Source organism: Amphiprion ocellaris, chromosome 9 (genome assembly GCF_022539595.1).
Source record: "Amphiprion ocellaris isolate individual 3 ecotype Okinawa chromosome 9, ASM2253959v1, whole genome shotgun sequence".
NCBI classification, from domain to species: domain Eukaryota; kingdom Metazoa; phylum Chordata; class Actinopteri; family Pomacentridae; genus Amphiprion; species Amphiprion ocellaris.
Window position 1 is genome coordinate 546,713 of NC_072774.1, and position 26,268 is coordinate 572,980.

The following is a 26,268-nucleotide window of genomic DNA, read 5'->3' on the forward strand; positions in this document are numbered from 1 at the left end:
TAAAAAAAAAAAAAAAAAAAAAAAAGACAAAAACAACAAAAACGAGACAAAATATGGCAAAAACGAGACACAAAACAACAAAAGCGAGAAACAAAATGAGACAAACGACACAAAACACAACAAGAAAAGAGACAACAGATGAGACAAAAAAGTTATGAAGTGACAAAAAATGGACAAATTACACAAGCAAGACAAAAAAAGGCAAAAGTGAAAAACAAAATGACAAAAATAAGACAAAAAACACAAACGAGACAAGCGCCCCTGCTTCTGTATCTCTGCAGTCAGTCGTAATAAAACTCCTCTGCCGTCCTGTCGTCTTCATTCTAAGCTGCCTTTACACTCCTGTCCATCAGGTGGCGCTAGAGCTCCCCACAGCTCATTTACCTGTTAGTCCATCCTCCTGCTCAGTCTTCAGCTGGTCCAGACGTCCACCAGGTCGGTCTCATCGTCCTCCTGAACACCTGAACTCTCCTGTTTCCTCCTGCAGCCTTTAAAGCTTCTCTTCTCTTCCTGTTCTTCTGCTTTTACTTTATCTCAGATCCTTGCTGATGTTTCTCCTCCAGATCTCCACGTTTCTACGTTTTCCTGATTTCTGCTGTTTGCTTTGACTCTTAAAGACAGAATTTAGTCCTAAAACTGAGGAATCGTGCACCGTGCACGCTCTCTTTTCCTGCTAAATGAACTGTTCCTGGTTCTAAATAAAGGGTTTAATGTGAACCTCGTTGAGCTCTTTGGTCTCAGAGCGACCTTTAGTCTCTGCAGGACGGAAGGACAGTTTGTCTTCTAGCTGATCATTTACTCCACAGTTCATGCATGAACGTGCACAGAGAAAAGCTGAAGCTGCAGACAGAAGAAGAAAATCACCTGTTAGAGTCTGGATCTAAACCTCAGCGCTCAGAAAGCAACAAGTTTCCAATAATCCAGTGTGGAAAAGCTCCATAAATGATTTACTGTCAGTGAAGGGTTGCCAGGTTGGTTGATGTTGATCCTCCTCCACTGGCTTAGTTATTTATTAATATTAGTAATTAATAACGTTCTATTATTTCTAACTGATCAACATTTAGAACTCCATCTGCTTCATTTCAGCCTCTTACAATAATTATTGTACAGTTTATAGAGACTGAAACATACTGGGAACCAGTTTAAAGACTGAAACATACTGGGAACCAGTTTAAAGACTGAAACATACTGGGAACCAGTTTATAGAGACTGAAACGAAGAGGTGTGAAAGTAGTGAAGTGCTTTTAATGGGGGATTTTAATGCCAATTGGCTGAATAAAAAGGAAAGGAAAAATCTTAAAGATTTAACAAATGCAATGCAAATGACTCAACTGATCACTACACCAACCAGAATTGGAAAAACATCTCAAACATTAATCGATTTAATATTTACTAATAAAAAAGATAGAATATCCAAAACCTACAATTTCATTGTGGGATTGTCTGACCATAATCTCACCTTGGTAGTTAGAAAGTTAAATAAATCACGCTATAAAAACGAGCAAAAAATAAATAATTTAAAATTCCCATATATCTCCAAGAAAAATCGAGCTCTTCTAGAGCGAGATATTAAAGAAATGGACTGGTGTGGCAAAACTGACAATTGTTGCAACCTCTCCTGTAAAAATATTTTATCCGCTATAAAACAGACCATTGATAATTATACACAACTCAAATCTAAAAAAGCAATAAAAAGCTACTGCCTTGGTTTAATAGTACTCTCTGGGACCTTATGAAACAGAGAGACCTTGCTCTTAAAAGGTTCTTTAAATCTAAACTTAATACGGATTTCTATACATATAAATTCTTACGAAATAAAGTCATTACACAGCTTAGAAGTGCAAAAGCAAATTTCTACTTAAATATGATAAAAGATGCAAAAGGAAATACCAAGCTATTATGGAAAAGTATGGACAACCTATCTGGTAGGAAAAATAAGAGTTTTGAGTCTCTACAACTTAAAGTAAATGGATCCATCCTAAACAATAACACAGAGCTAGCATTATATTTTAACCAATATTTTCTTAACTGTGCATTGGATTTGGCAGGCTCATTCTCTCAAATAAGCTGTGTCTCTAAATTTCAGTGTGATGAGTCTTTTTTAAAATTGCACACAGTTGATCAAAGCAATGTTTTAAAATGTATATCTATGCTAAATAGCAGCAAAACTAAGGATATTTTTGGTATAGATACAGTATTTTTAAAAGAACATAAGGAAACTTTCACACCACTTTTAACCAAAATGATTAACCAGTCTATACTTGAGAGCACCTTTCCCACAGTTTTAAAAACAGCCATAATCAAGCCTATACACAAGTCAGGAGACAAGCTTCAGGTCTCAAACTATCGGCCAATAAGCATTCTTCCCTCAATCTCAAAAGTCTTGGAAAAAGTAGTAGCAGAGCAGCTCATGGATCATCTTAATTCACTGGAGATGTTACACCCACTCCAGTTTGGGTTTAGAAAACAATATTCCACAGAGACTGCCTGCTGCTATCTAACGGAGGAGATCAAGTCCAGACTTGATGGGGGAGGAGTGGTAGGAGCTGTCTTTCTTGACTTGCGTAAGGCATTCGACACCGTTAACCATAAAGTATTAATAAACAAATTATCACAATTTTGCTTACATGAAAATACAATAAACTGGATTCAGTCATATCTCTGCGACAGACAACAGTGTGTCACAGTTAACAATGAAACATCTCCACTGGAAGCCTGCAGCATAGGTGTACCACAGGGCTCTATTCTTGGGCCACTGCTGTTCACACTATATATTAATGACCTTCCAAACATCTGCAATGCCAAAATAATAATGTATGCCGATGATACTGTAGTGTATACACATGGTGATACTGTGGAAGAGGTGGCTCAAAAACTTACAATAGAGATGAGAAAAGTATCAAACTGGTTAAAAAACTCTTGCCTAACTTTAAATGTTGAAAAAACGGTTTCTATGTTTTTTACAAAAAGTTTTAAACTACAGAATTGTCCTAAAGTCATGATAGAAGGTCAACCTATTCAAAATGTCGAACAATACAAGTATTTAGGTGTAATTCTAGATCCAAACTTAAACTTTAAGAAACATATTAAAAGGTTAACAAATACTTTAAAATTTAATCTTTCAACCTATCGGTATATTAGAAATTCGTTAACCACTGAAGCATCATATGTGTATTTAAATGCTATGATTTTACCACATTTACGATACTGTATGACAACTTGGTCACAGGCATGTGTTACTACTCTTAAGCCTCTTGAATCTTTATACAAAACTTCTCTTAAAATTCATGATAAAAAACCACGAATATATCATCATTGCAAAATTCTAACTAAACATGGTATTTTGAGCTTTGAAAATTGTATTAGATATTCTAATCTATGCTTATTGTTTAGGATAATTCATGGCACTGTTGCGCCACCGCTAAAGACTTTTATCCCTCTGTGTTCTGAAGTCTCTTCTCGAGACACTCGGACTTCTCTTCGGGGCGAGTGTTATATACGAAAACTCGACTCCGCTTTTGGAAGATCAGCGTTCTCCTATGTTGCAATGAACCAATGGAACAAATTACCCACAGAGCTTTTAAAATGTAAGCACTTCAATGAGTTTTCGAGCTTGCTGAAGCGATGGCTGCTCTCGGATCAATCTTGTACCCATTAATGATGATTTTGAAGGTGCTTTGGTGTCAGCACTTTTTTGTAGAGGCTTTGGAGTTTGATCTTATGAATTATTTGTGTTTAATGTTTGAAATGTTTAATCTTGTGTCTTTTTTCTTTTAACATTGATGTAACCCAACACATCTTTGGCCTGCTCTGGGACTACAGGTGGAAATTAGCACTTGTGCTATAACCTGGCATAATGCATCTCTCCCCACGGGGTTAATATTGTTTGTGCGCTGTCCCATGGATCAAATAAATAAAATTAAAAAAAAAAAAAAAAAAAAAAAACATACTGGGAACCAGTTTAAAGACTGAAACATACTGGGAACCAGTTTATAGAGACTGAAACATACTGGGAACCAGTTTATAGAGACTGAAACATACTGGGAACCAGTTTAAAGACTGAAACATACTGGGAACGAGTTTATAGAGACTGAAACATACTGGGAACCAGTTTAACGAGGCTGAAACATACTGGGAACCAGTTTATAGAGACTGAAACATACTGGGAACCAGTTTAAAGACTGAAACATACTGGGAACGAGTTTATAGAGACTGAAACATACTGGGAACCAGTTTAAAGACTGAAACATACTGGGAACCAGTTTATAGAGACTGAAACATACTGGGAACCAGTTTAAAGACTGAAACATACTGGGAACCAGTTTAAAGACTGAAACATACTGGGAACCAGTTTATAGAGACTGAAACATACTGGGAACCAGTTTAAAGACTGAAACATACTGGGAACCAGTTTATAGAGACTGAAACATACTGGGAACCAGTTTAAAGACTGAAACATACTGGGAACCAGTTTAACGAGGCTGAAACATACTGGGAACCAGTTTAAAGACTGAAACATACTGGGAACCAGTTTATAGAGACTGAAACATACTGGGAACCAGTTTATAGAGACTGAAACATACTGGGAACCAGTTAAAAGACTGAAACATACTGGGAACCAGTTTATAGAGGATGAAACATACTGGGAACCAGTTTATAGAGACTGAAACATACTGGGAACCAGTTTATAGAGACTGAAACATACTGGGAACCAGTTTATAGAGACTGAAACATACTGGGAACCAGTTTAAAGACTGAAACATACTGGGAACCAGTTTATAGAGACTGAAACATACTGGGAACCAGTTTAAAGACTGAAACATACTGGGAACCAGTTTATAGAGGCTGAAACATACTGGGAACCAGTTTATAGAGGCTGAAACATACTGGGAACCAGTTTATAGAGACTGAAACATACTGGGAACCAGTTTAAAGACTGAAACATACTGGGAACCAGTTTATAGAGACTGAAACATACTGGGTTTAAACTACTTCTGCTGCAGTGATTTAAAACTGTAATCATCTTTCAAAGTTAAACCCACATTTCTGTTAGGGAGGAAGAAGGTAAATAATTTTCATGGTTTATTGGTTTTGGTTTCTAGTTTTGTGTTTTCCTTCCTGTTTTATTTTGAAATCCTCTGTCCTCGTATGTCGCTGGTGTTTTCATTTCCCTCCATTTTTAATTGTCCAGATGACTTCCAGCTGGTTCCTGGATATGAATATCTGTGTTTTTTTTTCCTTCCTGTTTGCTTCCTGTCTGGTCACCTTCATGTTCTTTGTCTGATTTATGTATTTTATTTTTTACAGCCTTCATATTTTTTGCAGATTAGTTTCCTCTATGTGGATTTATTTGATACGTCCTGTTCGTCTCAGGTTTAGTTTTCTAATTGTCAGGTTTTTACCTGAACTCTCCCTGAAAAGACTAAAACGATGTCAGAATCAGCGTTTTCCTGGAGCCTCCTGGACTTGGAGCAGAGTCCAGCGGCTCCTGAGTTAATGAGGAACTCTGTCTGCTAAATATAACCGACTGCACTAATCAGAACCACAAACACTTCACTGATCCGTGAGGGGAAATGCTGACGTTCAGGTTGTAGATAAATGTGAGGAGCTTATCAGTCGGTGGGTTTCTGCAAGAGAGAAAATCTGATTGTTTTTAGAAAATGACTTTCAGCATTTTACAAGGCTGGAGGTCGTTGTTGTTTTTTTTATAGGGATCATCTACAAAGATTTCTCAACCAAATAAGCAGTTTAATATGGTGTAATACTGTTAAAGACATCTGCAAGGTTTGCTTTATTTTTGCTTAAATGACGTTCAGACTTCTCTTTCACTCCTCATCCAGAGCTCTGTGCTGCTGATTTAAAGGCCAAACTACTTTCTATGACTTTTTTTCTCCTACGGGATCAATAACTGCAGATGGAACCTGTTTCTGTGCGTTCTTACACGACTTTTAGCAAACAAACAAACCTTCCTTTTCCCTGTTTATTGATCATTTTGCTTCAGCCGGCAGGTCAACAAACTTAAAAAGTTATTAAAACATCCTAGAAACCTAAAATCAGAGTACAAGAAGTTACATCAGTGAGACTTTCTGGGTCCTTCCAAACCTGGAGACGTTTTCCATCCCATAATCCACGTATTAAACCCTAAAACATCAGTAGTGTGTAAATGTTCTGGTCCTGAGACCAAATCTATAAAACTAGGAGAAAAGAATGTTTAAAATATTTTATATCCAAAATAAGTCTGGAGTTTCCTAAAATACCATTTTTCTCTTGTCCATCCCCTGATGACCAAACTGGATCTAATAAAACAGTTAGAATCTAATTTAAATCTACTCTTATGGTCTCCTGTCTCGTTTTTGTTGTCTCCTGTCTCGTTTTTGTTGTCTCCTGTCTCTTTTTGTCATTTTGTGCCTCGTTTTTGTGATTTTATGTCTCGTTTTTGTTGTTTTCTGTCTCGTTTTTGTTGTCTTCTGTCTCGTTTTTGTTGTTTTGTGTCTCATTTTTGTTGTTTCCATCATCCAACAGTGTTCCTACAGAATGTGTAGAACAAAGCTATGTCCTCTCTTCTATTTTTCATATATTCATCACATTGTCAGCCTTGATTGAATGTCTCACTCTACCTCATATTATCAGGATCAGACTAATTCTTTGGACTGTTTTCCATCAGTCAGTTTGTCCTCTTGGTCAGCAGTAACAGCAGCTAAATATCTAGCTTCTACTGAGATGAGTTTGACTCCCCTGGTCTAACACAATAATTATTAAATGTTCGCCCAACATCTTCTTATGTCGAGTTTTGTCTGAACAACAATCCAAAACCAGAAGATGTTTAGTTTACAGTAAAATAAAACCAGAAATCTATAATTTACCTTTAGAAGAATCTATCAGTGCAGTGGGTATTAACCCTCCTGTTGTCTTCATTTACAGGCACCAAAAAATATTGTTTCCTTGTCTGAAAAAAATCCAAAAATTCAGCAAAAAAATCCCCAAATTTCTGAAAATTTGCAAAACCTTCAGGAAGAAAATTCCAATAATTCCTTAAAAGTTTCCCTTAAAAGTTTCTTTAAAATCCCCCAAATTTGGCAAGGAAATTCTTGTAAATATTTTTTAAAAAATGAGAAAATCTTCCCAAAAAAAACCTAAAAATATCTGAGGTGATTCCATATATATCAGTAAAACTTCTAATATTTTCTTAAGAACATTCACATAAAAATCGACCAAAATCCAGTGAAATTTGCTGGATTTTGGTTGATTTTTATGTGGATGTTCTTAAGAAACATTTTGTAAACATTTCTTTTTTTCCACCAAAAAATGTTGAAAATTTCCCAAAAATGTTGAAAATGTGGACATCAGAAGTTTCACTGTGAAAATATGTTTTTACCACAATTTCAAACTTTAAAACGGGTCAATTTTGACCCGCAGGACGACATGAGGGTTAATATAATACAGAAATCTTCAGTCCTGGTGTGATCTGTCTGAATGTGGGTTGTATAATCTGCTGGGTCTCTCTGGACCTCGGTGAACCCTGATAGTCGGTGTCTGTTGACAAAGCTTTTCCATTTTTAGCAACTTATTGGCCGAAACACCTCCGACTGTTTAGATAAGGGAGTGGGAGGAGAAAGGACGAGAAGGTCAGAGGGTAAAAACTAGTCTGTCTCAACCAGAGACGAGTGCAGGACGGCAGCGCTGGAGAAGACCGAGCAGAACATCTGGAAAGATCATAATAAATCCAAGAAATAAACCGAGAGGAGAAGCAGGAAGTCAGGATGGGTGAGTTCACCGAGGAGCTCCGTTAGTTCCAGCAGAGCAGTTTGGAAATGACTCTGATTTATAGTTAGTGCAATACTGGTGGAGTCACTGGGAAACTGGGACCATACCAGTTTATTCACTGCTAAACTGGGATCACACCAGTTCATTCACTGGTAAACTGGAATCACACCAGTTAAAGGACTTACTGTGGGATTAGAATGAGGGGGAAAAACTGAAAATTATTTATTTTGTTTGTAGAGAAAATTTTTGGATAAATGACTAAAATTCACCAGAAAAGATGCTGCTGAGAAACATGATGCTGCCACCACCGTGCTTTACATCATGATGATGTCACCACCGTGCTTCACATCATGATGCTGCCACCACCGTGCTTTACATCATGATGATGTCACCACCGTGCTTCACATCATGATGCTGCCACCACCGTGCTTTACATCATGATGATGTCACCACCGTGCTTCACATCATGATGCTGCCACCACCGTGCTTTACATCATGATGATGTCACCACCGTGCTTCACATCATGATGCTGCCACCACCGTGCTTTACATCATGATGATGTCAACACCGAGCTTCACATCATGATGATGTCACCACCGTGCTTCACATCATGATGCTGCCACCACCGTGCTTTACATCATGATGATGTCACCACCGTCCTTCACATCATGATGCTGCCACCACCGTGCTTCACATAATGATGCTGCCACCACCATGCTTCACATCATGATGCTGCCACCACCATGCTTCACATCATAATAATGCTGCCACCACCGTGCTTCACATAATGATGCTGCCACCACCATGCTTCACATCATGATGCTGCCACCACCATACTTCACATCATGATGCTGCCACCACCGTGCTTCACATCATGATGCTGCCACCACCATGCTTCACATCATGATGCTGCCACCACCATGCTTCACATCATGATGCTGCCACCACCATGCTTCACATCATGATGCTGCCACCAAGATGCTTCACATCATGATGCTGCCACCACCATGCTTCCCATCATGATGCTGCCACCACCATGCTTCACATCATGATGCTGCCACCACCGTGCTTCACATCATGATGCTACCAAATAAAGTGAAGGAGTATTTAACTGTGTTTGTCTGATGCAGAGCAGTTTTAGACCTTTTCGTTTTGCTTTGATTTAAAATTGTTAATTTGAGTTGCCAGGAGAAATTCGTGTTTTAGTGTCAGGTGAAGAGGTGCAGGATTTCTCCCATATGATTGATTATGCAACACCAGGTCATTCAGGTTTTTACTCAGCTGTCCTGCTTTTTGGTTGTCTTTATCAGCCCTCTTACCTCAGGGTAACTTATCAGCTGAAAACCTGCAATCGTGTGAGGCTCAGCGCTGCTTTAATGAGTCCAAATCATCTTATCAGCCACAGAACTCTTTGTTTTGTAACTCCGGTGTCTTTGACCTGATGCTGGCTCTATTTATAGCCGTCCTTCCAGTAACAGGTGTGTGTTTGCAGGTGGAATTGTGTGTGTTTTTGCGTGTTTCTGTGTGGTTTTGTCGGAGGATCTCAGTGGGACATGTCGTAATGTGTACAGCAGTGAGGCAGAACTGGGTCAAAGGGAGGTGGAGGGAAGAAAAAAAACAGTGACAGAAAACACTGAATTCAGTGGCTGGAAGAGCACAGAGATTTACATTATATATTATTAAACTGTCCTCTGCTGGAAAACAACCTGAGATCTGCTGCTTTCATCTGCTCCAAATGTCATCAGAAGAACCTTCATATTTCCTCCATGTTATCAGAGCCGCCATCTGCTTTCAAAATGTCATTTTCCTGCTTGTCAGAGATCATCTGAGCAGCAGTTTATTGTTTTCTACCGTCGACGGTCCAACAGCTGGATGTAAATCCTGGAGACCTGCGGGCGACGCTTTATTGTCAGATCTGCTGTAGAACAGTCCAGGAAAGAACTGAACAAATACAGACAAAGACTGTATTTTAAAGTCTATGGCAGTGTACAGTTTCTCCAAAACAAACTTCAAAACTATAAATCAAGAATAACAAGAATGTCTGTTAACAGCTGGATGCTGGAAAAACAGACTAAAATGTGACACAAAAACAGACACAAAGCAACACAAATGAGACTTAAAAATCTGAAAGGAAACTACAGAAACACAGCATCTCAAAAATGAACATAAAAAGGGCACAAAATGACAAAAAACAAAACAGAAAGTGACAAACACAAGACATAAAACGACACAAATAAGACACTAAAGTGCAGGAAATTCTGGTTGGTTGGTAGTTTTTGCAGCAAAACGCTGGTTGGTTGGTTGGTTGGTTGGTTGGTTGGTTGGTAGTTTTTGCAGTAAAACGCTGGTTGGTTGGTTGGTTGGTTGGTTGGTTGGTTGGTTGGTTGGTTGGTTGGTTGGTTGGTAGTTTTTGCAGTAAAATGCTGGTTGGTTGGTTGGTTGGTTGGTTGGTTGGTTGGTTGGTAGTTTTTGCAGCAAAACGCTGGTTGGTTGGTTGGTTGGTTGGTTGGTTGGTTGGTAGTTTTTGCAGTAAAACGCTGGTTGGTTGGTTGGTTGGTTGGTAGTTTTTGCAGCAAAACGCTGGTTGGTTGGTTGGTTGGTTGGTTGGTTGGTTGGTTGGTAGTTTTTGCAGCAAAACGCTGGTTGGTTGGTTGGTTGGTTGGTTGGTTGGTTGGTTGGTAGTTTTTGCAGCAAAACGCTGGTTGGTTGGTTGGTTGGTTGGTTGGTTGGTTGGTTGGTAGTTTTTGCAGTGAAACTCCATGAAGATCTTTAAACTAAACCAGACATTTGAGGAGCCTGACTCTGATTTGTGATCCAGAACCGAAGCAGGAACTCTGTGGTTGTTTCCAGGTTCATCCTCTGACGTGGACTCAGGCTGCTGACTTTTAGTTTGTTATTGTCTTTTCTTCCTGGTGTTTTGTTGTTGTGTTTCGTCCTCTGGGTGGATTCAGACTCTCTAACCAACCCGCTGGTTTCTGCCTCCAGCTCTGATCAGGAGATACTCGGAGGCCATGGCGCTGCCCGACTCCTTCATCCAGCGGCAGCAGCTGGATGCCAGCATGGCCGACACCTTCCTGGAACACCTGTGTCTGCTGGACATCGACCAGGAGCCAATCACAGCGAGGAACACCAGCATCGTCTGCACCATTGGTGAGTTTATTCTGAAAATACCCAGAAGGAAGCAGCTGGTTGGTTGCTGTGATTAAAGGAACATCTGGTAAATTCAGCAGATGTTAGAAAAATTGCCCCAGGGGTCCGTTTCACAAAGCAGGTTTAGTGAAAACTCTGAGTTTGTTAACCCTGAAATGAGGGAAACTCAGAGTTTTCCGTTTCACAAAGGGAGGTAACTCAAACCAGAGACAGAGGGGTAACTCTAGCCTGTTTCACAAAGAGGGGTAACTTAAACTCTCAGTCAGTTACCATAGTAACAGACTCTATGACTCTAACCTGGTCAGGACCAGGTTTATCTCAGTAAACCTTGAGTTTCTCTCAGTCTCCACCCTCTTTCAGTCACACACTATTAGACTCATTCATTCATTCATTCATTCATTCATCCATTCAGTCAGTCAGCAGGTGAGTTTTAGTGAAGCCTCGTTCTGTCGTCTATAAATGTCATGTCCAGTGGATGAAGGAGCAGCATTACTGTACAGAGAATTAAATATTTGTTTGGAGACTGTTATTGGACCATGCAGAGATGTTCTTGCATTTCTGGACAGTTATCTTTTAGAGCGGCACCGTTTCACGTCACAGTCCGTAATCTACATACAACCTCATCCGTCCTTACATTTACAACATGACCAACCACAGTCATGCTCTCACATCCCAGCAGATATTGTGTGTTGTGCTGCAGTTCTTTGCAAATGGAAGTTTTTATATAATGTTGGAGATGCACAAACAGCCACTTAATATTTAGGCTACTTTACAATGTAAAACATGATCAAAATGAGGTACCTCCATGAGATTATGCCGACTTCTTACCTTTTTGAACAATGTTTTTATATTTCATCTTAAGCTTCTCCCCTGCAGGATTGCACCTAAATGAAATAATTTAATAGGCTACTATTCAAACAGTTTTCCTGTAATATTATTGTGATTTAAACTTACATATTGACCCGGGCAGCAATGTTCTCCCACACCGTCTCCCTCTCTTTTGCAGCTGCAGGTGTTGCACTTCTTTCTAAAAACGTGTTCAAACTCGCTATATAAGCGCATTAAGATTTCCAATTCAAGCGGTGTAGTCCTCCACTTCCCCGTTGCCACGGTTACTCGTCGAATCGGCGCTCCATTGATGCTGGCTTTTCAGAGTTGTGGTGCACGCGCTAAACTCCGGGTGAAACTACTCCAAGTTGATTAAACCAACTCAAATCAGCTGTTCTGGAACCAGAAACTCAGAGTTTCCTTTCTCAGAGTAGATCAACTCAGAGTTCAGGGTTAAACTCAGAGTTTGTTGAAGCTGCTTCGTGAAACGGACCCCTGATCTCCATCCATCACAGATTTAGCATGTTTTCATTAGCAGTTTACTGAGTTTTACTGCTGTTTTCACTTTTATTCTTTTTTAAAAACTGCTTTCTCTTGCTTTTTAGCATTTATAATGAGCTTTAATGTCTTTTCTTTATGTTTTATTGTTGTTTTATAACATTTAATTCTCTTTTCCAAAAGCTTCATATTTGCTTTATAACGTTTTCTTGTCTTTTTAAAATATTTTATTGTTGCTTTTTCAGTATTTTTAATGGGTTTTATTCCCATTTCTTAATGTTTTACATTTGTTTTCTAACATTTTCTTGCCTTTTAAAAATATTTCACTGCTATTTTTCAGTGTTTTACTGTCTTTTCTTACTGCGTTCTCTTGCTTTTATTGGTTTTATTGGGTTTTATTCTTTTTTAAATATTTTACTGTTGCTTTTTAAATTTTTTTCTTGTGTTTTATTGTTTTATTGTCTTTTCTTCATGTTTATTGTTGCTTTCTAACATATAATTTTCTTTTCTTTCTGCTTTCTCTTGCTTTTCTTTCTCTTTGCTGTTTTCAACCCTTTTATTGTCTCATCTGACTGAGTTGCTTTTAAACGTTTTACCGTTTCCAAATCTTTTATTCTCTTCTCTGATTGCTTTACTTTATAAAGCTTTTATTGTCTTTTTAAAATGTTTTTTTCTAAGCATCTTACAGTTGCTTTTAATGCTTCGATTGTCTTTAATGTTTTACAGCTGCTTTATAATGTTTTATATTGTTTTCTAACCTTTTAATGTATTTTTTTATCTGTTTCATTGTTGTTTTTTAGTGTTTTATTGTTTCTTCTTAATGTTTTACTGCTGCTTTTAAATGTTTTTGTGTCCTGCTGAGGGTTGGTTGACTTTTCTTAATGCTTTATTCGTTGATTTTAGTGTTTTATAGCATTTTATTGTCATTTAATGAGGTTTTACAGTTTCTTTTTAGTGCTTTTATAGTGTTTTATGACATTTATTGTCATTTGTTGATGTTTAACTGTCAGTTTTAATGTTTTCATGTTGTCTTTTATCATCTTTTTAAAACGATTCTGTTGTGTTTTTATACTTTTATTATGTTTCTGGAGTTCAGAGGGTTAAATATATGAATAAATGTGGATTCTTTGGCTGTTTTTTTCCTCTCAGGTCCGGCCTCTCGATCGGTCTCCAAACTCCAGGAGATGGTGAAAGCCGGGATGAACATTGCTCGTCTGAATTTCTCTCACGGCTCTCATGAAGTAGGTTCAGTGGACGTCGGTCTGTCTTCAGTGTTTGTCCTCTTTTCCTCGTATTGATCGTCTGTCTCTTCCAGTATCACGGAGAAACCATCAAGAACATCCGGGAGGCGGTGGAGACGGTGACCTCCGACCCGCTGTACTACCGATCGGTCGCCATCGCTCTGGACACCAAGGGGCCGGAGATCCGAACTGGATTAGTGAAAGGGGTGAGCACCTTGTATTCCATCCGTCAGACTCTTTAATCAACCTGAGACATGCAGTCGACTCCAAGAGATGCAGAAAATACTCTTTGTTTCACTGAACAAATAACTGAAGCTGCTGGAAACCATCAAGAAGCTGCAGGACGAGATCTGCTGCTTCTAAAACCTGCTCAGTAGTTTAAGTAGAAAACTAAATGAAGTGGAAATCTGCAAAAAGGAAACATAAAATTACCACAAAGAGACGAAACTGTCAAAGAACGGCCAAAACAAGATGCAAAGTGAGAAACAAAAGATGCAAAACAAGAAAAACCAGACAGAGAGTGAGACACGAAACAGCATCATGAGACAACATGACCACAAAAAGACAAACATGTCCTTGAGACACAAAAAAAGACCAAAACAAGATATGAAGTGAGAAAAACAAGACACAAAATGAGAAAAAAGTAAAGGCAAAATGAGAGAAACGAGATAAAACTGTCCAACAGACAAAAAAATGACCAAAACAAGACATGAAGTGAGTAAAAAGAGACACAAAACAAGAAGAACAGGACAAGAAATGAGGAAACATGGAGGCATATTGATAGAAATGAGACAAAACTGTCCTAGAAATGCATAAAACAACCAAATCATACCAGAAAATAAGAAAAACAAGACAAAAAATGACATAAAGGTGACAGAAAATGATCTAATAATGTGTATAATGATAATAATAATGACATAACATCCTCCTGGGGTGGAGGTTTTATTTGAGGAGCTCAGGAGCTTCTGGAAGCTGATCTTTCTGCACCAGTTTCTTCTTTTTCAGCATCATTTTACGTCTCGTAAAGGAAAGCTGCAAAGAGAAAAGCCCCGCCCTGTGAACCCCAGCAGTCCTTCTTGTTTTTATGGTTATTAAATCATTACTTTAAGTCCTGAGATCTCTTTCTGTCATGATTTGTGTTTTCAGAAGGTGGAGGAGGAGGTGGAGCTGCAGAAAGGCAGCAGCGTTCGAGTTCTGACTTCAGCAGACGACAAAGACAAGACGGACGGGACGCTGATCTGGGTCGACTATCCCAGCCTGCCCAAAGTCCTCAGCAAAGGGGGACGGATCTACATCGACGACGGACTCATCGCCCTCAAAGTCAAAGAAATAGGTAAAGATGAGAGAACATGATGCTCAAACTGATGTTACACAACTTAAATTACAAGTTTTGGTGATAAATTTTCTTAGTTTCATGGCCTCTTAACTTCTCCTGAATGATTCCAGTCGACTACAGCTGCTAACTCTGATCCAGTTTAGATAGAACCATTAGATCCACTCATTAGACTCAAACACAACAGGGGGAAAGTCTGAGGAGCTCAGCAAAGATCTGAAGAAGAAAGTCATTGACTTGAACTCAAAAGTTGCCAAAGTTGATGCAAAAATGTCCCAAAATAGCCTCAAAAACACTCTAAACTGACTGAAGAGACGTCTACATGGACATAAATCCACTCAACAATTGTCCAAAGGGACTAAAAACACGTCTAAAATGATTAAAAACCTGCACAAATTGATGCAAAAACTGTTGAAGTCAACTCAAAATTAATCAAAATTTATTCAAAACCAAGGTGACTGAAAACATGTTGATGATGATTCAAAAACTGTGCAAATTGATGAAACAGTTGAGCAAATTACCTCAAAAATTGAACCAAATTGAACTCAAAAAGTTCAAGTGGTTAATGGTGGCAAGAAATATGTCTAAAAATGTCCAAAAGTTGCCTGAGATGATGCAAAAAATGGTCCAAATTGACTGAAACTTGGACTAAAATGAATTTAAAACGTTCCCAAATTGACACAAAAACAGTTAAAGTTTCCCCAAAGTCCAGACCTAAACCGATCAAGAACCTGAAGAACCAAGTCAGAAAGACCACATGTTTAGTGGAGCAGAATCAGTTCCAGTTTTTCATAATAATTTCAGACATATTTCCAGTCACCTTGGACGATTCTGGAGTCAATCTGGAGAACTTTAGCGTCACTTTGCTCAGTTTTTGAGTCATTCTAGATATTTTTAGTCACTTTGGAATAAATTTGGACAAACTTTGACTGTTTTTGCATCGGTTTGGGCAAGTTTTTAAAATCTTTATACATATTTTCGTCAATCTGGACAATAGTTGAGTGAATTTATGTCCATGTAGACATCTCCATCAGTCAGTTAGGACCATTTTTGAGTCAATTTTGACAGTTTTGGTCAATTTGGGCAGTTTTAAATTCATTTTAGTCAGAATTCCAGTAAATTTGGAACATTTATGCATCATCTCTGGCAACTTTTGAACACTTTTAGACATATTTCCAGCCACCTTGGACTGTTTCTGAGTAAATTTGGACAAATTTTGAGCCAAGTTTAACAGTTTTTGCATCAATTTGTGGACAAGGAGCATAAGACACACAACATAAAACACACATAAAAACCATGTGTCTGATGTTAGTCTCCTGACAGAACGTCCTTCTCCACGGCTCCTCTGCAGGTCCAGACTGGGTGGACACCGAGGTGGAGGCCGGCGGCGTCCTCTGCAGCCGTAAAGGCATCAACCTGCCGGGCTGCGACCTGGTCGGGATGCAGGCGGTCAGCGAGCGGGACGAGGCCGACCTTCGCTTCGGTGTGGCTCAGGGCGTCGACATGGTGTTCGCCAGCTTCATCCGCTCGGCGCAGGACGTGAAGGACGTCCGGAGAGTCCTGGGAGCCCACGGACGAGGAATCAAGGTCATCAGCAAGGTGGAGAGTCGGCAGGGAGTCGTGAAGTGAGTCCATGTTCTCAGGACGTTCTCAAGATGTTGTTGAGGGAACACATTAGAAAACCTACTGAATGTTTCTACAATGATGTTCTCAATGCAACGTCTGGAGAACATCTTCAAGATGTCATAAAGACAATGTTCCATGAAAACAAAGGAAGAACAACTTAGAAAACACATTAAAAAGCAGCAATCAAACATTAATAAAAGACTATAAATCATCAAAACAACACAATAAATCATCAATAAAACACAATAAACCATTAAAAAGCAACAGTGAAACGTCAATAAAATGCAATAAAACATTACAAAACGCAGTAAAACATGAATAAAAGACATTAAAACATCAATAAAATGTTATAAAACACTTTAAAACATTAAAAAGCAACAGTACAACCTTAAGAAAAAGACAATAAAACGTTAACAAAATGTCAACAAAACACAGTGAAATGTTAAAAAGCAACAGTAAAACATTAAGAAGTGACAATAAAACGTTCTTTAGATGATGTTCATGAGGTAACGCATGAAGAACGTTCTTCTAGAGTTCAGGAAGACGTCATGAAGCAGTGAGTCAGTGATGAGGTTCTAGCAGGAACTATGGATCCATCATGGAGGATCTCTGATGACTTGAAGCTGTCTGACCTCCATCACTCATCTGCTGCTGCTGACTAGAGATGAAGTTCTACAGTTCTGATGAAGATCTGACGTCTCCTTCAGCTGCTTTTAATCTTCACCTCCTCCTGCTGCTGCGTTCACATCTGGATTTAGAGGATTTAAATCCCACCCTTCATTAACTCGTTCCTCCTTCTCCTCGCTCTGATCCGTCCTCCAGCTTCGAGGAGATCTTGGCCGAGAGCGACGGCGTGATGGTTGCAAGGGGCGACCTGGGCATCGAGATCCCAGCGGAGAAGGTCTTCATCGCCCAGAAGATGATGATCGGACGCTGCAACTCCGCCGGCAAACCGGTCATCTGTGCGACGCAGGTAACGTAGCGTCAGTGAACACGATGAATGAACGATGAAAGGTTTAGAGTCCAGCTGAAGGCCCAGCAGGAAAACGTAGAAACATGTCTTCTTCTGGAGCAGGGGTGTCCAACATGCGGCTCGCGGCCCAAAACCGGCTCTCCACAGGGTCTAATCCGGTCCATGTTGCAAATTTTTTGCCTCTTTTTTGTTTTGTTTTGTGTAGTTTGTCTCATCTGTCGTTTTGTAATTTTTTGTCTTGTTTTTGTCCATTTTTTTTGTTGCTTTGTAACTTTTTAATAAAATTTTTTGTCCCTTTTTATTTCATGTCGTTTGTTTCATTATTTGTCATTTTGTTTCTCGCTTTTGTCACTTTGTGTCTCCTTTTTGTAATATTGTCTTGTTTTTGTTTTTTTTTTAATCTTTTTTGTCTGACTCTTGTCATTTGTCTTATGTTTTTGTCATTTTTTTGTCTCATTAGTGTCGTTTGTTAATTTTTTTGTTGTTTTGTAGCATTTTTGTCAAATTTTTTGTCTCTTTTGGTTTTTTTGTGTTGTTAGTGTCTTTTTTTGGTCGTTTTGTATCTCGTTTTTGTCGTTTTGTGTTTCCTTTTTGTCTTGCTTGTGTTGTGTTGTTTTGTTTTTTTTACCATATTGGTTCTTCGTCATTTTTTTGTCTTGTTTGTATCAAATGTGTAGTTTGTTTGTTTTGGGTTTGTCCATTTCTTGTTGCTTTGTAAATTTTTTTGTCTAATTTTTTGTCTCTTTTTGTTTTTTTATGTCATTTGTCTCATTTTTGTCTTTTTGTGTCTCATTTTTGTAATGTTTTGTCTTTTTTTGTTGTTTTTTTGTCTTTTTTGTCTGACTTTTGTCGTTTCTCTCACATTTTTGTTGTTTTGTGTTTTGTTTTTGTCTCACGTGTTTTTTTCACTATTTTTTGTCATTTTGTGTTTTGGCTTATTTGTTGTTTTGTATGTCATTTTTGTTGTTTTATGTTTTTTTTGTCTTGCTAGTGTTTGTCCTTTTTTGTCATTTTGTTTCTGTCGTTTTTTGTCTCGTTTGTGTCATTTGTGTAATCTTTTGTCTTGTTTTTGTCCATTTTTTGTTGCCTTCTAACTTTTTAATCATATTTTTTGTCTTTTTTTGTCTCGTTTGTGTCATTTGTGTAATTTTTTGTCTTGTTTTTGTCCATTTTTTGTGGCCTTATAACTTTTTAATCAAATTTGTCTCACTTGTGTCATTTGTCTCATTTTTTGTCGTTTTGTTTCTCACTTTTGTCGTTTGTTTCCTGTTTGTCTCATTTTAATTTTTTGTCTTATTTTTGTCATTTTGTGTCTCACTTTATTTGTTGTGTTGTGTGTTATGTTGTGGGGTTTTTTGACTCGCTTGTGTCTTGTCTTGTTTTTGTTGCTTTTTGTGTTTTGTCTGACTTTTGTCGTTTGTCTCATGTTTTTGTCATTTTTTGTCTCGTTTGTGTCACATCTTAGGGCCTCAAAAGTGCATTTATTTCGTACGAAGAAGAAAGTATATAAAAAAAAAAAAAAAAAACTCATTTCGGGTCCTAATAAACTGTAAAATGTCCTGAATGTAAAGACAGATGTTGTAGAGTTTTAAAATGTTTTCTAGGTAAATTCATGCTTCTGTGATCTCTGCATATCTATGAAATCTCTGTAAACACAGAGAAAATGGACATAAAGTGAAAAATGTTGGTCTTTAATCGCTCTAAGAGGAACCACAATAAGATGGGATCGATGAATCCATCAGTAATAAACGCTCTGAGCAGGTTGATGTGGTTTTCAGAGGGAGGAATAATGGCTGTCAGATGGATGGTCGGTGCTATGAGTCAATAAGCAGCAGACAGACAGACGGAGGTTTATCCAGGAGTCTGGAGGCTGATCGTGGGATCAGATCAGATCAGATCAGATCAGATCAGATCAGGTCAGAACGAAGACGTGAGTCAACAAAGCTGCAGGACGGAAGCAGTAGAATCGTGAAAACAGAGAATTTGTCTTCGATTTTTAAGAAGATAACCCTCCAATAAAAAATTATTAGGGACAGCTGGGGGTGAAACAGGAGCCGTAGGTTGGACACATTACTAGTTCATATAACATTATAATGGTTATACATGGCAAATGAAGGGTTATGATGCATTTAATGCTGATGAAGTAAAGCCAGAACTTCATCCTCACTGATCAGTGGTTTTCTTAGAGCTACAGCTGTTTAGTCCCAATCCTTTGAGTTCCCTTCATGTGGAAATGTTCTTACTTTCACTATTAAACAGCTGTGAGTTCTACTGGTGGTTTCCTACGATCATCTAAGAGTTTGTTCCTGAAGATGATGGTTCTCTACTATCCTTCAGGTTCTAATGATGTGTTGGACGGTTCTTAACCTGATTTCAGTTGTTTCATCTCCTTAGTTGTTTTCTTTGCTTGATGCAGGCCAATAATTTGACCCTTCTGAGACAGATTAACATCCTTTCCATGACCACAGGATATGTCTTCCTACATGGTTGTTATAGAAATGAGAAGCTCCTCCCTGCATCAGCTAGAGTTAAAGAAGTTGTTGTCATCGCTGCAGTAATCATCCTATATCCATATTTTGGGCAATTTTTAGCTCCTCAGACAAATTTTAGCTCATATAACAATTTTTAAGTCATTTTTCAATATTTTTTAGCAAATTTTTCACTATTTTCATTTCATTTCATTTTCGACAACTTTTAGCTCATAGCACAATTTTTTTAAACTTATTTTGGGCTATTTTTTTGTTCATTTTAGACAATTTTAAACTATTTTGTACAATTTTTTAACCCGTATCAGACAAATTTTTAATCATTTTGGGCGATTTTCTTAGCTATTTGCTTAAATCAAAGTGTAGACTTTTCTTTTTGGAGGTGTATTTACAGATATATAAATGTGATGTGTGAAAGTGTAGATTCCCACCAGTGTTTGTGTGTTGTTGTGTGTTGTTGTGTAGATGTTGGAGAGCATGGTGTCTCACCCTCGACCCACCAGAGCAGAGAGCAGCGACGTGGCCAACGCCGTGCTGGACGGCGCCGACTGTGTGATGCTCTCTGGAGAAACCGCCAAAGGCTTGTTTCCTGTGGAGGCAGTGGCCATGATGCACTCGGTGTGTGTTTGTGTGTTTGTGTGTCTGCCGTCGTGTTGCTGATGTGCTGAACTCCAGTAACCTCCGTCCTCTCATCCCTCAGATCTGCAGGGAGGCCGAAGCCGCCATCTTCCACCAGCAGCTGTTCGAGGAGCTCCGCCGCCTGACGCCGCTGTCCTCTGACCCCACCGAGGTCACGGCCATCGGCGCCGTCGAGTCGTCCTTCAAATGCTGCGCCGGAGCCATCATCGTCCTCACCAGCGGCGGCAGGTCAGCAAAGCAAACGCACCCCAGGAGGAGGATTTACTGTCTGATGTCTGAGCATCACAGCCAGTTAGCTTAGCATCAACACAACCATCAAATATTAACCTGGAGCCAGCAGCCAATTAGCTTAGCATCAACATGACCATCACATATAAACCTGGAGCCAGCAGCCAGTTAGCTTAGCTTAGCATCAACGCGACCATCGCATATAAACCTGGAGCCAGCAGCCAGTTAGCTTAGCTTAGCATCAACACAACCACACAGACGGCTGCAGACAAGATTAAAATCTGTGAAAACAAGTGTTTCTCTAGTTTAACATGTTTAAACATGTTTATGCCGTCTGTGGTTGGATTCGTTGATTCTTCCCTCCTCCATCTCTGAGCTAACCGGCTGCTGCTTCACATTTGGCAGAAACAGCCCAAACATGAAAATAAAACATAAAACACTGAGTATCTGTGGCTTGGAGCTGCTGAATCATCGGGATGAATGTTAATCCTTGGAAACCAGCTGTGCATTCAGACAGACTGAAGGTTTAACCTGAATAAACACAGTTTTGCTGCAAATGGAGTTCAGGTTCTCTGAAGGTTTCACATGTTTTTATCCAAGAGTGACAGATTGAATATTGTTGACCCTGAAGCAGAGCATGATGCTGCTGTAATGTCCTCATCTTCTGTTCCCCAACCTGGAATATAATAGCTCTACAAACACATGAATGTCTCCCTCTGTAGAACAAAGAAGATGTGACTGGAAATACACCATAACATCATGATGCTGCCACCACCGTGCTTTAAATAATGATGCTGCCACCACTGTGCTTCACATCATGATGCTGCTACCAGCGTGCTTTAAATAATGATGCTGCCACCACCGTGCTTTAAATAATGATGCTGCCACCACCGTGCTTTAAATAATGATGCTGCCACCACCGTGCGTTAAATCATGATGATGCCACCACCGTTATTCATAGGTGTCAGTGGTCTCCGTCACTCGTCTCTTTCTTGTTGGTCACTCAGTTTTTGAGGACGTTCTGCTCTACTAGAGTCATTTATATGAGTTTTTCTGCAGTATTTATATTAATATATTTCAGGTGAATGACGTTCATGAAGCTGCTTCGGTTTCTTCCTGAATACGTCTCCATCCACTGAGGTGTCGTCCATCTGTGCCGCTATATAATTATTAATTATGTAATTCTTTCCATCCAGGTCGGCTCACCTGCTGTCCAGGTATCGTCCTCGGTGTCCGATCATCGCCGTCACCAGGAGTCCACAGGTGAAAAGCTGATTTTTTTTCACCCTGGAAAACCCACTGTTGCAGAAATACACCATCAATTTTATACTTTCGAAATATATATATATATATATATATATATATATATATATATATATATATATATATATATATATATATATATATACATATAAAAAAATTGCAAAAATTATATATACATACACACACACACACACACATACATATATATATATATATGTTTCTGTATCATTGTTGTCTCACAATGATACAGAAACCTATTTTTATATTTTTATACATATATATATATATATATATATGTATATATATATATATATATATATATATTAGTGGTGGGATGCGATTAAAAAATTTAATCTAATTAATTACAGGCTTTGTAATTAATTAATCACAATTAATTGCAGTTCTGTCAAATAGCAATATTTGACACAATAAGTGAAGTTTTTCAATTCAAATAAAATTGTGGTTGACAGTTGAATCAATGAATAGACATATATGTGTTTATAATTTAAAATTTATTTTAAAAAAGGAAAATGGGACATATAGAAAAAAGTGATTTTGATGACTTAAAGCCTGAATTTAGTTGTTTTTTCCACTGTATGGCACATAAAATCAGCATAAGTAGTTTAAGGAGCTTCAGAAAGTTGAAAATCCACAGATTCATTGTTTTCATCTTTTCTGGGTCTGATAAATGGTGGAATTTTGATGGTTCTTTTTATATGAATATCAATTTTTATTCATGTAATTTTTTTTATAAACAAAAAGTTTATAATTAAGTTATTAAAAGAGATATATTTGTTGTTTAGGTTATTCCTCCTCCAAGGAGGCAGAGCCTCGATGGAGTAAAAACTTAAACCACAAAAATGTTTCATTTCTATTTATCTGCATTTTTCATCTGTCTGCTACATTCACAGATTATTGCAAATCTAAGTGCAATTATAGCGATTTTATTCAACATTTTAAGACTTTCTGTAAACTCAAGCTCTGTCTAGAAAAGTGGTCTATTATGGGATGGCTACACCGTTAGCATGACTCGTAGCTAACGTTAGCTCTGGTGCTAACAGCAACATGTTTTACATTGAGGTGATACCGTCACCTTGAAGTGACGCAGTGATCAGAAAACTCTTTGTTGTACAATTTACACACAACCAGGCTTTTATCCAAGCTGCCATCAGGAAGATTTTTAAAAGGAAACTTTCTGTCCAACAAGCTCAATCTGCTCTTCCTTCACTGTTCACCAGAGCCTGACTTCACTCAGTACTTCCTGTGCTTCTTCTTCATGGCTACAAACAGACTTTAGGTTCATTACCGCCACCTACTGGGCTGGAATGTTCATCAGAGTTACTGGTGTGCCAGAAATGAGGGAACTGAGGAGGGTGAAATTAATTGCGTTATTATTTTTAACAAGTTATTTTAGCTGTAATTAATGAATCGAAATTAACGCATTAAGGTCCCAGCCCTAATATATATATATATATATATATATATATATATATATATATATATATATATATTCTTTTGGTTTTTCTTAATTAATTTCTTGCTAGTTTTTTCCATATTTGTTATATTTTTTCTTTTTTTGTCTTTTTCTTTTTTTTCTATATTCAGGTCTTACAGGGTTAAATCTAATAACTCGGCTGTCTTCCTGCTGAAGCACGACTTCACTGAGGATGAGTCACACTTTTCTAAAATATGTGCTGCTGTTTACTCTGTCTGCTGTAAATAGGAACTCACTGATCAGCAGCCTTATTAGAGGCTGTATTTCAGTTTTATGGAGGTTTCTGCAGAACGTTTAGTTGTGAGATCCTGAAATAACATTGGTCATTTTAAAGGAACACCTCAGCGTCCTCAGTAGAGAAGACAACTGGAAAAACATTTTAAACTCTGTTTCACTGCACTTTACTGTATTTTACAAATTTTACCTGTTTTGTTAAATTAAAAATAATAATTTTTATTTTTTATTACAATTATTAGTATTTTCAATGGTAAACAAAATAAACCAAAACTGTAATTATTGTCAACTGTGAAAATTTTAAAAATGGTAAGTATTTTGCGTGTAACCATAAAATAGTTTTTTAAACCATATTTAAATGATCAAAAAAATGTAGTTTTAAAGATATTTCTCATTATTTTAAAGAAAAGTTATGTATATTAAGGCAATTTAAAAATCATGAATATTTTTTAAAGAGTTATTTTACACATTTTTTCCGTTTTGTTCCCGAGTCAAAACTGTCACAAAGAGATAAAAATGACATGAATTAGACAGAAAACAACACAAAATGACAAAAACGAGACGCAAAACAACAAAATCGAGACACGGAATTACAAAAACGAGACACAAAACGAAAAAAACAATATACAACAATAAACACTGAGTGTTTTCTGCTGCATGTTGTCAGGTTGCCCGTCAGTCCCAGCTGCTCAGAGGAGTGTTTCCTGTCCTCTACCATCCACTTCCTGCTCCGGTTTGGGCCGATGACGTGGACGGCAGAGTCAACTTCGGGATGGACATCGGTCAGTTTGTTTCTCTTCTTTCTGTCTCTTATATGGGTCCTTCCAGACCTGGAGATGTTTTCCATCCCATAATCCACGTATTAAACCCTACAACATCAGTAGTGTGTAAATGTTCTGGTCCTGAGACCAAATCTATAAAACTAGGAGAAAAGAATGTTTAAAATATTTTAAATCCAAAATAAGTCTGGAGTTTCCTAAAATACCATTTTTCTCTTGTCCAACCCCTGATGACCAAACTGGATCTAATAAAACAGTTAGAATCTCATTTAAATCTACTTTTATGGTTTTATTTTTTCATCCATGTGTCTGTATTTGTGGGAATATTTTTTAATCAACATAATATTTTAAATAATAATTATTCATGGAACAACATGTTAGCAGAACCTGGTGATGATGTTTCTGTCGTTTTGTCTTGTTTTCATCATTTTCTGCCTCATTTTTGTCATTTTGTGTCTCGTTTTTGTTGTTTTGTGTCTCGTTTAGGTCATTTTGTTTCATGGTTTTGTTGTTTTGTGTCTCAAATTTGTTGTTTTGTTTCATGTTTTTGTCATTTTGTGTCTCGTTTTTGTTGTTTTCGGTCTTGTTGTTGTTGTTTTGTGTCTTGTTTTTTTATCGTTTTGTGTCTCATTTTTGTCGTTTTGTGTCTCGTTTAGGTCATTTTGTTTCATGGTTTTGTTGTTTTGTGTCTCAAATTTGTTGTTTTGTTTCATGTTTTTGTCATTTTGTGTCTCGTTTTTGTTGTTTTCGGTCTTGTTGTTGTTGTTTTGTGTCTTGTTTTTTTATCGTTTTGTGTCTCATTTTTGTCGTTTTGTGTCTCGTTTAGGTCATTTCGTTTCATGGTTTTGTTGTTTTGTGTCTCAAATTTGTTGTTTTGTTTCATGTTTTTGTCATTTTGTGTCTCGTTTTTGTTGTTTTCGGTCTTGTTGTTGTTGTTTTGTGTCTTGTTTTTTTTATCGTTTTGTGTCTCATTTTTGTCGTTTTGTGTCTCGTTTAGGTCATTTCGTTTCATGGTTTTGTTGTTTTGTGTCTCAAATTTGTTGTTTTGTTTCATGTTTTTGTCGTTTTGTGTCTCGTTTGTCGTTTTGTGTCTTGTCCAGTTCTGGAATGATGATCTGTCTATAAATCCGTCTCAAACCTCTCCAGGGAAGGCCCGAGGCTTCTTTAAATCTGGTGACATGGTGATCGTGGTGACGGGATGGATTCCCAGCTCCGCTCACACCAACATCATGAGGGCAGTGAGCGTCCCATAACAGCAGAACCTCAGGGGAACTTTACAGAACCTCAGTGGAACCTCAGCGGAACCTTTGCCGAACCTCTACAGAACCTCAGCGGGTGACGTCCAGACCTCTCGATCTTATCATGGAGATGTGATGGAAACCTGAGAGCAGCGTCTTCCATTAAATCAGAAGCTTTTAGATGTTATCAGGAAGTAGAGGACGTGTGAATGTCGATGACTCCCCTTCAAAATAAAACTTGAACCTTTAATGTCAGTTCTCCTGTTCTGTAGCTGCAGGTTTTAAATTAAAAAACATCTAAACTCTGGTTTCTGCTTCTTAAATGTGATTATTTTCTGTTGTTTTTCCCACCTCTATGACAGTAAACTGAATATATTCGACAAAACGACACAACTGAGACACAAAACGACAAAAATGAGACACAAATTGACAAAAACGACACAAAACATATTTGAACAAAACAAGACTTTCCATTTTTCATAATTTTCTTCA

At 37.9% G+C, this 26,268-nt stretch overlaps 1 protein-coding gene across 2 annotated transcripts; it reads left to right on the forward strand.

Moving 5' to 3' along the window:
* Positions 1-343: 343 nt before the first annotated feature.
* pklr (pyruvate kinase L/R) lies at positions 344-26,083 on the forward strand. Of its 2 annotated transcripts, none has more exons than XM_035947432.2 (12): positions 344-435; positions 10,751-10,915; positions 13,391-13,482; positions 13,557-13,688; positions 14,629-14,815; positions 16,167-16,440; positions 17,264-17,414; positions 20,366-20,518; positions 20,601-20,767; positions 21,964-22,030; positions 24,427-24,541; positions 25,685-26,083. In XM_035947432.2, the coding sequence occupies exons 2-12, from the start codon at positions 10,777-10,779 to the stop codon at positions 25,789-25,791; spliced, it is 1,584 nt and encodes a 527-aa protein (XP_035803325.1). In that variant the 5' UTR covers positions 344-435; positions 10,751-10,776; the 3' UTR covers positions 25,792-26,083. The 2 variants fall into 2 exon arrangements, with proteins under 2 accessions (XP_035803325.1, XP_023124387.1); XM_023268619.3 differs by lacking the exon at positions 344-435 and adding an exon at positions 7,625-7,764.
* Positions 26,084-26,268: the final 185 nt, after the last annotated feature.

Coding starts and splice junctions, on each gene's coding strand:
- pklr (XM_023268619.3), top strand. Junction 14,816..16,166: donor CCTCAAAGTCAAAGAAATAG/GTAAAGATGAGA, acceptor GCTCCTCTGCAG/GTCCAGACTGGGTGGACACC. Junction 17,415..20,365: donor CGGTCATCTGTGCGACGCAG/GTAACGTAGCGT, acceptor GTTGTTGTGTAG/ATGTTGGAGAGCATGGTGTC.